The sequence below is a fragment of the Zeus faber genome (assembly GCF_960531495.2).
Source record: "Zeus faber genome assembly, chromosome: 8".
NCBI lineage: Eukaryota > Metazoa > Chordata > Actinopteri > Zeiformes > Zeidae > Zeus > Zeus faber.
In genome coordinates, this window is record NC_137195.1 from 1714252 (window position 1) to 1733057 (window position 18806).

General features: G+C 41.2%; 2 protein-coding genes across 2 annotated transcripts in view; both read right to left on the reverse strand.

Moving 5' to 3' along the window:
* xrcc1 (X-ray repair complementing defective repair in Chinese hamster cells 1) overlaps positions 1-5764 on the reverse strand; it is a gene marked incomplete at its 3' end in the record, with an annotated part of 29902 nt that extends 24138 nt beyond the window's left edge. Inside the window, exons 1-7 of the mRNA XM_080005756.1 lie at positions 5476-5764; positions 3452-3544; positions 3244-3351; positions 2012-2170; positions 1793-1870; positions 1323-1446; positions 605-714 (exon numbers count right to left, since the gene is read on the reverse strand). Coding sequence (XP_079861882.1) covers positions 605-714; positions 1323-1446; positions 1793-1870; positions 2012-2170; positions 3244-3351; positions 3452-3544; positions 5476-5526 — 723 coding nt within the window. The 5' untranslated portion in view covers positions 5527-5764. The remainder of the gene's footprint in view (positions 1-604; positions 715-1322; positions 1447-1792; positions 1871-2011; positions 2171-3243; positions 3352-3451; positions 3545-5475) is intronic.
* Positions 5765-6254: 490 nt separating this feature from the next.
* On the reverse strand, positions 6255-15132 carry LOC307234154 (B-cell receptor CD22; the record flags this gene model as incomplete). The annotated part of the gene is made up of 7 exons (XM_080005757.1): positions 6255-6695; positions 6902-7067; positions 7869-7980; positions 9131-9400; positions 9798-10061; positions 12171-12470; positions 14880-15132. The coding sequence occupies 7 exons, from the start codon at positions 15130-15132 to the stop codon at positions 6537-6539; spliced, it is 1524 nt and encodes a 507-aa protein (XP_079861883.1). The 3' UTR covers positions 6255-6536.
* Between the last annotated feature and the right edge of the window lie 3674 nt (positions 15133-18806).

Below are 18806 nucleotides of genomic sequence, written 5' to 3' on the forward strand. Positions count from 1 at the left end.
TACCATCATAACGTTCATTATCAATCAATGTCTTTATCTCTACAGTGACATGCCCTCTTTCCATCCGTCTCACTTCACTGAATAACAAGTGCAGTGAGAAGGTTTATTCCTTTGGTTAATGAGCAAAAATGGGATTGAACTCAAGTCCTGTCCACACCTAGACGGATATTTTTGATATCCGTATTTTCTCTGTGTTTTGGCCTGGCCCACACCAAAAGGGTGTTTCAAGAACTGGAAACGCAGCTTTTGGAAAATGCCTTCCAGGGTAGAGGTTCTCCTAAACTCAGTTTTCTGTGTATTGGTGGAGGAAGTAAGACGGAGCTTCTGGAAAAGGCCGACGTCAGGAAACTACTAGCGAGGTGGTGTAGTTCCCCGTGTCTCCACCAGGGGGTTAGAAGTGTCTCCAGGCTCGGAACGGCGTCCGTACAGTGTTGTGTCTGACGCCGCACACGCTACACGCTGCTCCTCCCTTTCTGTGGTGTTTAATGACATAGTGGCGCCCCCTGCTGGCCGCTGATGGCTCATGTCGGCGTTTTAAATCGTCCTCATGTGGACAGGATGTACTTTAAGAAATATCCATATAAGTGTGGACGAATGCTGGTACCTGTGGTGATCCGGGGCTGGAGGAAGCGGTGGCTTCACCTGAGGCAAGCGAGCCTCCACCCGATTGCAGCGTGGCAGCCGCATAGCTGAGCTTCTCACTCTGAGGAGAAACTGGGGGGGGGGGGGGGGGGGGGGGGATGATATTTACTATATTTAAGACAAAGCATTAAAGTCTGATGTGGCTCACGTTCCTTGAAAAACTCAAACAAAAGTTCATTTCATCTTCAAGTTGATGTTTGGAACGGAAATGAGACCAGAGTCAATTAATCTCCAGGAGGCGTGGCCAAACAGCACATTGGCGGTACTTGCCTCACTCGCTTCCATGGACCACAGAGCAACTTGGGGAGGATTAGTTTTAACGCTGGGAAGCGGTTGGTCTTTGCTCTTTAACAAAGTCCAGTGAGGCGAACTGCAGGGTATTTTAAAGGACGCTCCAAGTCCACCGGGGTTGGCTGTGGTTTGGTTTCCAGCTCATAAAAACACCACGAAACACCCAAAACTATCTCCACCCTTTGTGTTGGTCTGCTGACCTGCAGTTGAGTCAACACAGACACCACCTGCACGCGATTACACTTTGAGAACGGCTTTGAAAAAAATCCCCCCCCCAAAAAAGGGTCAAATCGTCTCCACCCTGATCTCCTCGCTCGAAGAAATCATTTAATTTCAAAATAAAAAAAAGAGTGTAAATGGAAGAGATGGACTGTGGAGGAATGTCTCACCTTTAGGGGCGGGAGTGGATTTGGTTGTGTTTTCCCTCTTGAAGAAGAGGCTTCCAGGCTGCAGACTGGGACCGGCCGAGGGAGACTCCTCCTTCAGACGGAACTGACCCAGCTTCGTCAGCTTCTGCCCAGGAGGAAGGAGGGCGAGGCGGAAGGAAGGAAGGAGAGAAGAAAGGAGGAGGGAGGGAGGGAGGAAGAGGAGGAAGGAGAAAAGAGAGGAGGAGGGAGGGAGGGAGGAAGGAGAGAAGAGAGGAGGAGGGAGGGAGGGAGGAAGAGGAGGAAGGAGAGAAGAGAGGAGGAGGGAGGGAGGAAGAGGAGGGAGAGAGGAAGAAGTAGAGGAGGAGGGGGAAATAAAATAATGCATGAAAAAAGGGGTAAAAAAATGTTTTGCTGCGGACCCCCGGTTGTTACTCTGAGGACCACTAGGGGGCAGAGTTTGTCAGTGTGAGGGGGGAGGGCGGGGTTCCTACCGGGGGCGTCGTCGCTGGTGCGTCGCCTTTATCCGGCGGCGAATGGAACTTCACAAAGGCAACTCCATACGCTATGTTCTAGAAAAACAAAAGATGAATCTAGTGTGAATAAAAACACTGATCCGTGACGTGTTCTACATGTTCCTGCTTGATGGAGGCGCGTGTGAAATGACTGTTTTATAAATCACTTCCTTCGAGCTGCCCCACATGTGGCCGCACCTTGCTGTACGGCTGACTGCATACGATCTTCACGCGGTCCCACTTCTCCGCCGCCACGCTCTTCTGCAGCTGGTGGGGTCCGAAGAAGCGAACGCGGGCGGTGTTGGTGCCGCTGCGGCTCTCCGTGGGCGACATGAAGGAGGACGTGACCAACAGAACCTGGAGGAAACAGGAAACAGCAACTTGACGCAGGTTCAGCGTGGACACCAACCGTCCCTGAGGAGGCACAGGATCCACCTGCACCAAGGACCGGCATCTGACGTGAGTCCAGATACTCTGACGTGAGTCCAGATCCTCTCCGCTGTTTGTTTATCTGCAGATGCTGCTCAAAGCCAAACTTACATTGGGGGGGAGGGGGCAGCCTTTTCTTTTTGGAAAGGTTACAAATACGGGAGATTTACGGGAAAATATTCAAATGGGAGGATGGTGGAAGAGAATGCCCAAAATACAGGAGAATCCCAGGGAAGACAGGAGGGTCGACAGGTATGTGTGCTTATGCACGCACCATACGCAGACAGACAGATTGTGTCGAGCAGAGCCACTCACACCATACGCAGACAGACAGATTGTGTCAGACAGAGCCACTAGCACCCTATGCAGACAGATTGTGTCTGCATTTTAAAAATATCCCTTTAAGCAACATTTTGAACAAATAAAAAAATGTGCAATTAATGTGCAACTAACTATGGACAATCATGCAAACAAATATTTTAATCAATTGACATCCCTATTATCTATGGAACACACACACACACTTTTTTTTTTTTTTACAGAATTACATTTCATTTAGCAGACGCTTTTATCCAAAGCGACTTACAATTGTACAATCACCAACGGACGCAGCCATCAGGAGCAATTAGGGGTTAGCTCTGAGGGTGAGACTGAGGGTGTCTTGCTCAAGGACACTACAGCATGCTAGCAGGAGGAGCCTGGGATCGAACCAGCAAACTTTAGATCACTAGACCACCAGCTCTACCGCCTGAGCTACCATCCCCGGGACGGACACGGACACGGACACACACACACACACACACACACACACACACACACACACACACACACACACACACACACACACACACACACACACACACACACACACACACACACACACACACACACACACACACACACACTTTATTTTAGGCAACCTTGTGAATTGTTTATCATGTACGGTCACCGGCTAGTTCTGTACCTGTTCAATAATAGAAGCATGTGTTTTATAGGAATACCTGATAGTCTTGGTCTCTGGCGGCGGAGGAGTTCCCCACCAGCACCTCGATGAACGCAGAGCCTTCATTTCCAATATCGACGCTGTGCACCTGTGCCTCCTTCTCAAACTGACGGATACAAACACAGCGTGGGCTCAGAGACACCGCGCAGGACACACACTGTGGACGAGCAGAGAAGCTACACCTGTGTGGGAGTAAAAGAGCAAACCTGCAGGATGACGGAGGTCTGCTTCTCCCCCGGCCGGGCTGCTTTCCACTTCCTGTAGGTATCGGAACTCAGCAGGTTGTCAGCTTTGTGCGTCTGTTTGGCAAATGGTGGTTTTGGAAAGATATAGATGTTGAGCTCAAGTAAATGCTGCTACTGTGATACTTATCGTTGGTGACCGTGGCTCTAAACAAAACGAATTTATGAGAATTATTGACTGGATTCAAGGGAGTTTGTTGGCGGAGGAAGAAAAGTGATGTCTCCAGACTTGTGTGTATTTTTCTATACATATGGATTGTGAATATTTGAAAGGGTTCAATCCTCCTTTTGCGTAGGATGGACACAGCGGTAGCAGCTGCTTCCTCTCTCTCTCTCTTCTCTCCCACAACGAGTCACACCCACCGCTGCAGCGCCCACATAGCCCCGCCTCCTCTCACTCCCTCGCTGTCTTCACGCTCTCATTCGCTGCGGTTTGTTATAGTGTTACTCATTAAAGATGGTGAGTGCGGAGCCTCCGTCGCCGCTTTTGAAAGAAAACAGCAGGAGTGCTGTTTGGAAATACTTTGCATTTAAGGCAAAACGTAAACTCAGAGAATTGGAGTTTTTTTTTCTCTTCCAGACAGCGCTGCACCCTGCGTGTGTTCTGGTTTTCCTGTTTTTTAAATTTAGATGTATTTATTTTAGTGTGTTTCATAACTTAAACAAAACACAATTTTTCAACACAACACGGTTCTTTTTACTTTCGGTTCAATAGGGGAACGGAGCAGCAGGGGGACACATAGCGTCCCACAGCATCTCCTCGTTGCTTTCTGTTGCTATGGGACTTAATTAAGTAAAAAACTGGATATTTTTGTGTAAATACTTTACCTGTAAATATTAAATGCTGCACTTTTGGAACTATTTTCCGACCAGATGTTAATGACGCAGTTTTATTTATTTTTTGTTTGTTTTTATTGTTAATAATTATCTATTTTTCATTCATAACTTTTTTTAAAGTTTAGTTTTTTGATAACCTGAGGACATTTATTTCATTGATACATGTTTTATTTTAAACAAGTGCACTGCAGAGACAATTCAGACAATAACATTAGCGTTAAATAAATGTTCATTTAAGTTCAGCATGTTAGTGTCTCATTTGTTATTATTATTAAATCATTGTATTTTATCAGATGCAAGTAAAAAAAACATGACATATACATATACATCGGCTGATATATAAAGATGATCTCATGTTTTTTTACTCTCTGAGTATCAGCATCAACCATTGAAAACCCATATTGGTCGACCAGTACTGGTGAGCCCAAAAGTGTCAGTTGGTAGATGATGGTGATCATTCAAGCTCTGAACTCAGTAAAATATTTACTTAGTTTCATTAAATACATTTCACTTGTTTGCTAATTCAACCTATAAGGGGATGGTAGCTCAGGAGGTAGAGCTGGTGGTCTAGTCATCTAAAGGTTGCTGGTTGGATCCCAGGCTCCTCCTGCTAGCATGCTGTAGTGTCCTTGAGCAAGACACTTAACCCCTCATTGCTCCTGATGGCTGCGTCCGTCGCTGTTTGAATAATTGTAAGTCGCATTGGATAAAAGCGTCTGATCAATGTAATGTAATGTAATATAGATGTTTTATTGTTTATTGTCAAATTATTCTATTGTGTAGTTGAGCTTTAGGTTGTTTTTTAATAACCTAAAGCAATTATTTTGCAATTAATTTGTATTTTTTTATTAGACCTTTAGGTTGATTGCATATTGCCTTTGTTTATCCTGTAATCTAATGTTATTGTTTTGATATGAGATGCTGTAACTGTGATATGAGATGCTGTAATTACAATTTCCCTCTACCCATCCATGTGTCTATCTATGTCTATCCATATGTCTATTTATCTATCTGTCTGTCTGTCTATCCATCCATTTATGTGTCTATCCATCTGTCTATTTCTCCATCTATCCGTCTTTCTATCCATCTACTTGTCCATCGGTGTATCTCTCCATCTATCTGGAAATGCAACTTGAATAAATCCAACTTACCGTGTCTTCGGTGCTGCAGGACACAACGTGCTTGAGTTTGATTTCTGGCATTTTGTGAGCGTAGCGAGTGGAAGGTGAAGGGTTAAACCAGGACCCGAGTCCCACACAAAAGGAGCAGCTGCGGCTCAATGATGCACTTCTACACTAATTTCCACTTTAATTATAATTATATTATAATCCGCATATTTTATTCGAGGTTGGCGCGCTCCGTCGCTCGGACTATTTCTTTTTGAAAACACGGAAAAACCATTTTCATTTCAGAGCTTCGCCAAGAAACTCATCCCGCGGCGAAACGCCAGCGCATGCGTGATGACGTCACTTCCGCGCTTCGGCCCTTTCCACCAATAGGATTGTCGACCGTTCTTATTCTGCGACACCAGTGTTGTGGCTGCGAGGGCCGCCGTGGAGCTGGCGCGCCCCCAGCGGACGGCAGGCGGAACGCATTCAGTCGGGTCCAAGGACTTTGACGCGAGGCTTCCTTTCTTACCATTAATTCCATTCATTTGATTGAATTGATTCAGCAGATATCTGTACTTTTTACCCAACTTCATTTCTAACATAGCAACATTTCTTGACACTTTTAGAATGAGGATTTTATTATTATTATTTTATATATATATATGTGTGTGTGTGTGTGTGTGTGTGTGTATATATATATCACAAGTTTATCAATTTATTTCTGTAGATTGTAATTAGGATTTACATGAGCAATCATCTGCTGAAAAAGTAGTTTAACTCAACTCATTTAATTCAATTTCACTATCAATCCTGGTATATTCTTTATGTATATTTTCTTTTTAACTTTATTTGAGTCACTTTCCTTTGGAACTTTTTTCAAATGTATTTACATGTTTTAGTGAGTATTACAGTTGTTAAATGACACTTTCTATCTCAACTGTATCCCTTTTCTTTCAACCCTCTTTCATCTTTCATATAAAAAACATTCATGGGTACAGAAGAAGAGTTCCAGCCGAACATTTAGAAAGATGGAAAAATGTCAACATGAAAAGAGATATGATTCATAACATGAAGGCCATAACTGAGCGTAGGATCCCCGGGGATCAGAGGATCTCCAGGTATATGGGCGTCTCTGGTTCAGGGTTTTGCTGTTCCCTGCTCGGCCTGGTCTTCTGTGTCCCTCCACCTCTTTTTCCTCCTCTTTTTCTTCCTTTTCTCTCCCCAACCCGCCTCTCCCCACCTCTTCTAGCCATGGGACGCGTCTGCAAAAGGAACAAATCCAACATGGTACAAAGTGTATGTAAAGATCAAGTAGAACACTGAATATTCTCTATTCTATGAGATACTTTACACATGGTGTGTTTGTACCATGTGTCTATGATGGATCCATGTAAACACACTAAGGATGGATCACACAAACTGTCAACAGAAATATTTTGGATATTTTGAGGCTGCTCTGATCAGACACCTGCTTCGCCCTGACGAAGAGCGGGGTACAGTTCTGGTAGACGAGCTGGTAGCTGCCGTTGGAGTAAACGTTGGTGACCTCGGTGCAGTTGATGTAGAGCGGTGTCCTGCCCCGGTAGAGTCCCAGCTCTGCAGGGCACACGGCGGGACGTCCCCTCAGGGCGGCTCTGACGGGGAAACACACAAGTCACTTCTCAAAACGTCATTCCAGCGACCAGTGTGTCACTATCTTCTTTTTTCACGCTTTTTAGTTCTCCCTCTTGTATGAGGCTTCTGTGGCTTTGAAATATTGTCTTTGTGATATTTCACATGAGAAGGTTTCCACTTTCCTGGTTGAGGTCTCATCCAGACGGGACACAACGTCAGTCGCAGCGATGTGACGTCTGAGTGTTGTAACTTGGGATCCCACAGGGGTCTGTACTCGGCCTCCTGTTATTTACTATCTACATGGTACCACTTGGAGATATCTTATGTAAATATGGCGTTGTTATGGTGATGACGCCCAATTATACTTTCTGTGAAAACAAACTAACCCGAACAACTGTCGTACAACAGAGGCATTTCTTTCTAAAGTTAATCGGTGGATGTCGTCTTTTTCTTCCTTCTTAACTCTAATAAAACTGAGATGCTGGTTATTGGACCTGCCAGATATAGGCATCTGTGCACTTTGACAGATCGAAATACTGTATTTGAACAATACAGCTATATGTTTACTATACCAGCATATTTACTAGTACAACTATTCATAGTATTACTACACTCTGCTGCTGTACACTATTTCTACTTTACTTCTGCATACACCACTTGCCTATATCGGGCACACTATTTGGCAAAGTGGTACTCCTGTTCACGTAGGTTTATGTGTTTTTCTTTTATCCCATTTCTTGACTTCACTTTGACTTTAACTTCTTCTGCTGTAACCATTGAGTGGACGAATGAAGTGATGTTGTGTTTTGTGAAGCACTCACTGCCCCGCCCTCCTCCGGCAGCAGAGCAGCAGCAGAGAGGAAGAGACCACTAGAGCGACGGCTGCAGCCGGGATCAGCATCCAGAGGAGACCAGCCACCGACGTATCAGCATCTGATCAACACACTAACTATGTTAATCTACTCAAGGGCAGTTTTCAAGCACCTGTGCTTACTTAAGTTTGTTTGATTCGGAATCTTTCGACTTTTACTGCATTACATTTCAAAGCAAATTTATATGTTTTTTAAATTTCGAACAGAGTCAGGTTACTTTAGCTTTTTTTTTTTGTTTTCATAAATCAGGGTTGGATCTCACACTGCTCATCAAAGATCCATTAGCTCCATATCCTTGTAAATGACTAGGACACCATTTCCACTATTTTATTGATAATTATTACCAGGATCTGGATGAGCATCACCTGAAGAAATAAAAAGGTACAGCAGTCCTTTTTCAAGTATCAGTGACTCATATCAGGACACTGGATATGACAAATAACTTTACTTTTAATACTTTAAGTACATTTAAGAGCAAGTGTTTATTTACTTTTATGAAGTAGAAATGTCAATGTAGTACTTTCACTCAAGACTCATTTTGTGTCAGGGTATATAGTAAGTAAGTAAAAAACCCTAAATATTATATATATATATATATATATATATATATATATATATATATATATATATATATATATATATATATATATATATATATATATGCAGTACAGACATACACACTCACTTTTTGTTTCTTTTTTATTATTATTATTATTATTATTATTATTATTATTAATAATAATAATAATAATAATAATTTAATAGTGTAATAATTTAATCAATTAATTAATTTACAATTTTATTAGTTAGTGGGCTAATAAATAATAAATAATAATAATCCAACCAACTAATTACATTCTTAATTAATTAATTAATTAAGTATTACATTCATAAATAAATAAATTTATTATTAAGTACTAAATAAAATAAATATTAATTCAAATAATTACTTAATTAATTACTTCATTTATTTTATACATTTTATTACTATATCATTTTGATAACCCCTGCCCACCCTACCACACACACACACACACACACACACACACACACACACACACACACACACGGCATGTAGTGTCTGTTGTCATGGTATACATTTTAGTCATTACATCACGACAGCATCTCACTCAAAAAATAGGACAGTACCTCCAAAATGGTTTTTGATTCATGACTGACCCATAAAAAAGTGCTTGTTGCACTGAACTCGCCTCCTTCCCCCCGCAGCAGGAGCAGCGTGTCGTTTCCCAGAGGATTCACACCGAGGCAGAGCACCGTCAGGGGCCGCTCCATGGGGCCCCTCAGAGTGGCCCCCAGCGTCCCGGGGTGCGACGCCCCCGACACGTTGAAGCCTCCCGGGGGTGAGCTCCCGTTGACGCTCCAGGTCACCACCGCTCTGGGGTTGGCGTCCACCAAACACCGGCACTGAACCAGCAACCCCTCCACCCGGCAGCTGGAGGAGCGGGCGATGGACGGCTTGTCTGGAGGAGTAGAAGCACTTGTCATATTCATTGTACGACTTCATCAAGCGTTACGGAACTGTTTATCCTGCAGACGAGTGATCCTGCAGATCACATGACAAGTTACAATAAAGAAGCAGGTGTGGCGTCGGAGTAATATTTCATTATTATATTATATTATATATCACATAGTAAATAAGATATATACAAACTGAAATCCTGATGTTTTTCAAACCAAAGTAACTGCCACTGTGTGAGAAATGTAGTCAAGTAAAAATGATAGATATTTGTTTTCTTCAATAACTCAGTTTGGTGCTGGAAGGTGTAGTTGCCTACGCTGCTTCCCTCTCCATCACCGTCTCTGGACTGGACACAAAGCTACAACCTGGAGCGTCCGCTTCACCGCCCTAACATTTACATTGCATGGGCAGGGCCGTGGGGGGGGAGTCTCCTCGGCCGATGGGGTTTTGGGCGGAGCAGCGGACCCTCACGTCCCGGGTCACGTTGTAGAGCCGGACGCTGTGCGTGGGCGAGCGGAGGCTGACGGGGCGGCCGCGCTGGGTGTAGGACCAGCTGTACTCCGTCACCGGGGGGTCCGCTTTGCAGGCGCACGTCAGCAGCACGCTCGCCCCCTCCTGGACCGCCGCGCTCGCCACCTGGACCGCCACGTCTCTGGGGGGAACTTTGGGGGCGATACAGAGAGCGGGCGTAGTTGAAATCGAATAGAGACAACACAGACTGCAGAAAAAAGAGATACTGAATTCAAGCTTGAAGCTCAGTTTTTTTTTTTCATCGACTACAAGTCAAATCATTCTGCTGCATTGACCCCAAACGAGCTGTCTCAGTTCGCAGGGATTTTTAAGTGTGTTGAACTGGATCAACCAACAGCACCAGACACTGTACTGATCCAGTATACCAGCTCTTCTTCCTCCTTTTTCCAACTTTTCACAAGTAGCACTGCTGCTTCCTACTGAATATTTTAGGAGCACCAGCACCGACGGGACATGGACATGCAACACAGCCCACTGATCTTCCTTCTATCTGAACCGTGCTCAGCTGCTTTGTGTAGTTCAGTGCCCGTGTCATGTACGACGTCCATGCGGCGGCTCCTGGCGGCGTCCCGCAGTGATTTCTCGTGAGGGCGTGCACCTCCCAAACTCTGCGCCGGGCACTTCAGGCAATTCAAGAGGGACGGGTCCGATTGAAGGTCGTTCAGAGAGTCGGGCGGGTTCAATCTGTACGACTCATCCGTGCCTCGCCACGAAAATAAGCAGATGATGTTGAATTCATGGAAGGAGATACAGCAGCACCGTCTCTGTCCAGAGATTTGGACATTTTTGATACCTCAGGACTTCAACAACAACTTGCACGAACCCATGACTAAACCCTGCACTGAATACAATAGCTACACATACTACACACACTAACTGTGACTAACATTAATTTTACTGCTCTTTTCTAGTTGTTCAGATTCACTAAGACTTGGTGGTTTGTGCACAGCCTTTGCCTCCAAAAATGGTCACTGTATATATAACAACAATAATGATAATAACACTGTATATATAATAATAATATATAACACTATATACAATAATAATATATAACACTATATATAATAATAATAATAATAATATATAACACTATTTATATAATCATAATATATAACAGTATATATATATAATAATAATATATAACACTATATGTATAATAATAATATATACCACTATATATGTAATAATTATATAGAACACTTTATATAATAAAAATAATAATAATTATAATATATAACATTGTATATATAATAATAATATGTAACACAATATATGTAATAATAATATATAACAGTATATATATAATAATAATATATAACACTTCTTCTTCTTCTTCTTCTTCTTCTTCTTCTTCTTCTTCTTCTTCTTCTTTGAGCTGCTCCCGTTAGTGGTCACCACAGCGGATCATCTGCCTCCAACACCTTGTGTTCTGCATCTTCCTCCCTGACACCACCCGCCTGCATGTCCTCCCTCAGCACCTCCATAAAGCTTCTCTTTGGCTTCCTCTTTTCCTCTTGCCTGGCATATAACTATACACTATATATATATATATATATATATATATATATATATATATATATTTAACACTATATACTATATATAATAATAATATATAACAGCATATATAATAATAATAATAATAATAATAATAATAATAATAATAATAATAATAATAATAATAATAATATATAACAGTATATACAGCATATAATTATAATATATAATAGTATATATATATATATATATATATATATATATATATATATATATATATATATATATATATATATCCCAGGAGCCAGATGATCAATGTTATTCACTTCACCTGTCACTGGTTTCATGTTGTGGCTGATCACTGTGTGTACTTACTGTGAGTACAATCAGTTTTGGAGACTTTCGACTTTTATTCCACTACATTCCCAACACAGTGAGGTGACTTTGTTGGAAAAAAATTATCTGGATTCATATTCATGCCTGTATATCATTCTGAATTACTATGACTTTACCTGTAGTATTTTATTGTAAATTGTAATCAGGATCTGCATGAGCATAGAACGTGAGCGTAGAAAACAGGTTCAGTCGTACTTTATGAAGTATTGTATAGGCCAGACAGAGACCTGACAGGAAGTGTAGGCTGTGTTTTATCAGTGCACTGGAGTACTTTTACTTGTAGTACTTTTAGTTACATTTAAGACCAAGAACTTATACCGTTTAAAGTAGAAATAGAAATGTCCACTCACAGGTGACGTGGAGCTCCATCAGGGCTGCGGCCGTTTGTCCTGAGTGGTATCTCACTTCACACCTCAGTCTGGGTTTGACGGGGTACGAGGCGGCAAAGGACAGGACGGTGGTCAGGACGGGCCGGCCGCTCCCGCCGCCGCCGCTGCTCTCCGTGCTGTTGCCCCCGACCCCCCGGTCCCAGTGCCACCGCAGAGTTGGAGAGCGGGCGGGGCAGGAGAGACGCACGGTGCAGTTCAGCGTCACCCGCTGGCCCTCGGAGGCCGAGGTCACGCCGCTGATCACCGGACGCTCGGGAGTTTCTGTCAGAATCACAATCAGAATCTGTACATTTTTATACATGGTGATAATTGGTGCATTGTAGTGCAAACAGGCAGGTAGCCTGATAATGTAATACTTAACAGTCTAAAAAACAAGAAAACCGAAAATACAATATGCAGAATATACAAAATACACAAATGCTGCACGCTTTGTACCAGATGGAGATAAATTACCAAAAAAGGCTGTGAGAGGGGGTGTATTTCTGTACGTGAATAATAATAATAATAATAATAATAATAATAATAATAAATATTATAAAAATGGCTGCAGGCAGCAATACAAGGGGTCCAGCTTTTTTGTATAGGCACGTATTACATTTTTTTGTTTTATGTGAAATGCATCACAATTTACTAAACGTACAAACATTCTTAAATTACGTCATGGAGTTACAAGTTTACATAATTTATCTGTAAAGTTGAGTTAAATTTTTTACTTGGATTACGTTTTCAGGAAGTTACATTTCCATGAAAAACGAAAAACATTTCTGTGAGTAATAATCATTGTACGGCTTCTATTTTTGCGAAGCCTCACTGGATCTTGAACACATCACTCAGTCACACATTTCAGAGGTTTCGACTGGACGCTGTGATGCTATTCTATTCTTCATAATCCTGGCAAAGTAATGTGGACCATGTATTTAAAATATCAATATAACAGATCTACTGACATCTACCAGGTAGGAAGCTTGTAGGAAGGAATATAAAGGCTAGGAATATAAATATACGCGTAAATCCATAGTTTGGTAACGTCTAAACTGGAGTCCAACGGGAGTCCAACTGGACATTGGCAATCAGAATCTGTACATTTACAGTATAGTAAATAATATGATGATGTCATAAAGCATCTTACTGTAAATTCAATTTATAGTAAATAATATGAAGACGTCATAAAGCATCTTTCTGTTAATATAATTTATCGTAAATAATATGATGACGTCATCAAGCGTCTTACTATAAATATAATTTATAGTAAATAATATGATGACGTCATAAAGCATCTTTCTGTAAATATAATTTATAGTAAATAATATGATGACGTCATAAAGCGTCTTACTATAAATAAAATTTATAGTAAATAATATGATGACGTCATAAAGCATCTTTCTGTAAATATAATTTATCGTAAATAATATGATGACGTCATAAAGCATCTTTCTGTAAATATAATTTATCGTAAATAATATGATGACGTCATAAAGCATCTTTCTGTTAATATAATTTATCGTATATAATATGATGACGTCATAAAGCATCTTACTATAAATATAATTTATAGTAAATAATATGATGATGTCATAAAGCGTCTAACTGTAAATATAATTTATAGTAAATAATATGATGACGTCATAAAGCGTCTTACTGTAAATATAATTAATAGTAAATAATATGATGACATCATAAAGCGTCTTACTGTAAATATAATTAATAGTAAATAATATGATGACATCATAAAGCGTCTTACTGTAAATATCAATTATAGTAAATAGGATGATGACATCATAAAGCATCTTAATGTGGATATAATTTATAATATGATGACGTCATAAAGCGTCTTTCTGTAAAACTCAACTTCTTCATTTGTTTGTGAATAGTGACGTGTCAGTTTACAAGACCAACTGAATATTTTGGGTCAAAGTTTTCAAATTTTCACGAATATCTCAAGATGTTTATTTGTCACATACATACGAGCATACATATATGTTGTGAAATGACATAATATCTGCTCCGTATATGGATCGATTTGAATGACATTGAAACCACAAGATCCTTGTGACATAGCGGTTTAAACGACACCTCAACCGTGTTTGTAAGTTACGCAGAAGTCTGTGTTCCAGATGCTTTAAACCAGGTGGACGTATTTTGGCGTGAAATGCTTTCCGGTGTCTGTATATTGATCACATTTGGTTGTTTTTTCACTAATTTCTGCTCCATATGTCGATTGCTTTGGATGAAAATTCAACCACGAGGTGTTTTTTAAGCGCGTTTAAAAAAAGACGTCAAACGTGTTTGTATGTTGGTTGGTGTTCCAGATAGTTTTACTTTAAAATTCTGAGAAACTTTCCCCAGTCCTACAGGCTGGATCCCTAATAATGTGTATGCAACAGTATTGACTGCGTTAATAATGAATGGTTATTCTCATTTATTACAGTTTCATTATAATATGTTGCAGTTTATTAAGCTGAATGTTGTTATTCTGACAAATAATTGAGATTAACAAGTCAATGTAGTGTAATAATACACATCCAACCTTGGAAGAAAATCCATCAATGTTAGTAATATAATAATCAAAATTTCAACCCAACTCACTAAAATGTTCTTATTTATTGCAACCTTTTCGTCATTGTCTCAGAAATCCCTAAAAATGTGAATGGAAACATGTTATCCGCTCACCCAAAACATCCAGACTGAAGAGCTGTGCCCTGCCCCATCTCAGCTCACGGTGGCCCTTCAGAGCGATCTGAAAGTCGCCGGCGTCGTCCAGGCTTAGCCTGTCGATCTGCAGGGAGCAGTCCCCGCCCGCCCTGTGCCCGGGACGGGATGTGCGGCCCCGGAACTTGGCGCTCACCTGAGGCGGGGCCTCGCTGTTGAACGCTGTGTTCCACACAGAGAAGTATTTTCTTCTGGATCTCAGCCTGACCTCCATCCTGCCGTGGCCCCTGTAGGAGCAGGGGACCAGCACGCAGGAGCCCGCCAGGGCGGGGATACTATCGGGAACCAAGGGAACGGGAGAGGAGGCCGGAGCTGCCGTGCACACGGCTGCTGCGGCTGTGAAGGGGTGAGGACACACAGCGCGTTGAAAACCACACGCATCTTCAGCGTCCGTTAGAGAAGAGACTCGGCTTGAATGAGAAAAATATTCACAACATGCAACAACAACCCAATGAAGCAACACCCAAAACCAATTATTTTGAAAGTATTTCCAGTATTTCGAAGATGGAGGAACATCCATCCAGACGGAAATTTCTTCAGCCTTAGAAATGACGTATCCACCAATTCCAGGTCTCAGGTCAAGCGGGTCAAGCAGGGCGGCGGAGCTGAGGTTTTCAACCTGTGGCCCCTGTGGCCGAATTGGCACTAGAATCTTTGGAACTTGGCTTTACCCTGGCTTTTATCACCGTGACAAATTTGAAAATGATTTGCCAATTCAGGCTTGAGATACAGCTGTGAGGATAACTCACACTCAAGGAAAAAATATATAATAATAATATTGATAATAATAATAATAATAATAATAATAATAATAATAATAATAATAATAATAATAATAATAATAATAATAATGATAATGCTAATGCTGGGATCAGACTATTACGCTACTAATAATGAATACTTCTACTACTTATACTAATAATATACTATTCAGCCTGAATTTGACCGGATTTTGTCGTGGCCGACAAACTTTCAGGGTCGGGCCCGAATATTAGTGTAAACTACGAGTGTAAATTTGAATTTACCTTATGTTGCCGCTGTGGGGTAGCAGACAGCCAAATGTTGTAATAATCCATCCAGTAAGTAATTTAGGCAAGTGTCGCATTCCGCCATCTTTGTTTAAACTTGCTCCCACGCACAGGCAAGTGCATTTACATTACATTTACATTTAGTAATTTATCAGACACTTTTATTCAAAGCGACTTACAAGGGAGAATAACATTCAAGCTACATTGCGACAGAGATTAGTGTAACAACAACATTAGTGTAACAATAAATACTGCAAGGTGGTGCTAAGTAATTGTAGGTTAGGACAGGAGGTACTCACTAGTAATTCACTAGTAAGTAATGCAAAGCACCGTGTCCGATAATGGCGTAAGCAGTTCTGGCGGAATAGGACGCTTGGCGCAATTACTCATTGGATGGATTATTACAACACTGGGCCGTTCGCTACCACGCAGCGGCAACATAAGGTGACGTGAATTAAAGTTTACATCTTCAATTTTGTACTGTGGGCACAGTTTACAGAAGGTATTGGAGGCAGATGATCCCCTGTGCCGTCCCATAACGGGAGCCGCCCAGAAAGAAGAAGAAGAAGAAGAAGAAGAAGAAGAAGAAGAAGAAGAAGTACAGTACTACAGGTAAAGGGTTACAGTTGAGAACCGTGATTGCTCAATACCATGGTCTACCTTCAAACGGTATACCGTTACAGGCCTAATTATGGTCGTTCCTGGATCAAGCAGTGCCGACACAAAAGAAAAGGTTGGTTCCTCTAAAGGTCCTTAGAACTTCCTGCGGTGCAACTGCGCCTTGTACGACCGATTATAGTTTTTGGGGTTTTGTAAAGCGCAGCACGAGTTGCAGTTTTCCGGGTGACATTAAAGGCAGCATCGGCTCAAGTTGTCCGTGGCTGGATGCGAATGGCTTCCAAGAGACAAAGCTTGGACTTAGTAAACTTTGGATGATGATGTCACAAAGCGCCCCGCTCCTCAAAATAATCACATCGCTTCAACATTTTTCTACTTAGGCTAAAATCATGACAGTTTTTCACAAATTTCTGCTCCCAATGTACAGAAATATTGATCAAATCCGAAAAAAAATCTGATATTATGGATCCATAATAATAATAATAATAATATTATTATTATTATAGCTGCAGGCAGCGATACACGGGTCCATTATCGACACCAATTTCAAATTTTTGATTTCCCGTGGAACGTAACATCTGTTCGTGCTGTCGCTTGTCTTTACATCAGCATTATGTCTAAAACGAGTTTTAATTTTCTGAGTTTCCCCTGAACGCAGCATCAACTCACATAGTGACCGGTGAGTCCTGGAGACAGAATTACTAAAACAAGGATCCACTTGATGTGTGTTGTGACTTTATCCTAAGATGAGAGGTGTCTGTCTACTTCCTGTCTGGTCTCTGTCTACTTCCTGTCTGGTCTCTGTCTACTTCCTGTCAGGTCCCTGTCTACTTCCTGTCAGGTCCCTGTCTACTTCCTGTCAGGTCCCTGTCTACTTCCTGTAGTCCACAGAGTCCTGCCTCACAGTGTGTCTGTGGAAGGACATGACTCCCTGTGGAAGTTCCCAACAACACGCTTCCATTCAAACGGCTCCAACACTCATCAACTTCTTTAACGTTTGGAACTGAAGTGAAACAGTTCCAGGATCCAAAGCTGCAAAAAAAGGACACCGCACCGGGCACCGCGCCGGGCACCGCGCCGGGCACCGCGCCGGGCACCGCGCCGGCGTGTGGGCGATGCACCAACACTGGGCTACTTCCAGTTCAATTTCATCAGCTTTTCACCAGTTCCTGCTCCATATGTGGATCGATTGAGATGAAACTTGAACCACCAGATGTCTGAGACGTCTCAGTTCTAACCACACCTCAACCGTCTTCTTAGCTGCAGCGGTCCTCCTGTTTTTTTAGCCCGAAAAGTGCCAAGGAGAATGAAAATAATAAAAATCTGAACAATGACAATAGGGTTCCGTCCCATATGGATGGACCTCTAATAATAATAATAATAATAATAATAATAATAATAATAATAATAATAGGTATAATATACCTATATATACTGTATGTATAATACCTTCACACATATATATATGATGAAGGTCAGTAAGTGTGCAACCCCCTGTTTCTTCATGCTCAAGAGAAGAGGGAATTGAATGTCACTGACTACAAATGACTACAAATGTACTGTATGTCCAACGTTGAACGGGAAATATTTCACAATCAACATATATTTTTAGAAAGGGGAATGGTGCGTGAGGCACTTGGTTACCTCACACCATGTATTATCTTGTACCAAAAACAAGGACAACACGTCAAACAATTCAGAATTTGCAATTGCCTCAAGAGACTTAGAGAATTAGGATCCATGGGAGCTTTATTAATTAATACCAATATATAGATTCAAGTTATTAATTTTGTTATAATACCTGCTTCTTTATTTACCCTACTATGTAAATGATCTTAAAATATTCCAAATAAACTCTGTGAAACCAGTCGTAACAAACCATGAGCCGAATTTCAGGTGGACTATGGTGTTCACATCTTCCATTACTTATTAGATAGACAGACAGACAGACAGACAGACAAACAGACAGATAGATAGATAAACAGATAGATAGACAGACAGATAGATAGATAGATAGATAGATAGATAGATAGATAGATGATAGATAGATAGACAGATAGATAGATAGATGATAGATAGATAGACAGATAGATAGATAGATAGACAGATAGGTAGATAGATAGATAGATAGATAGATAGATAGATAGATAGATAGATAGATAGATAGATAGATAGATAGATAGATAGATAGATAGACAGACAGAATACAATGAAAATATAAAAAAGAAAATGGAAATAGATT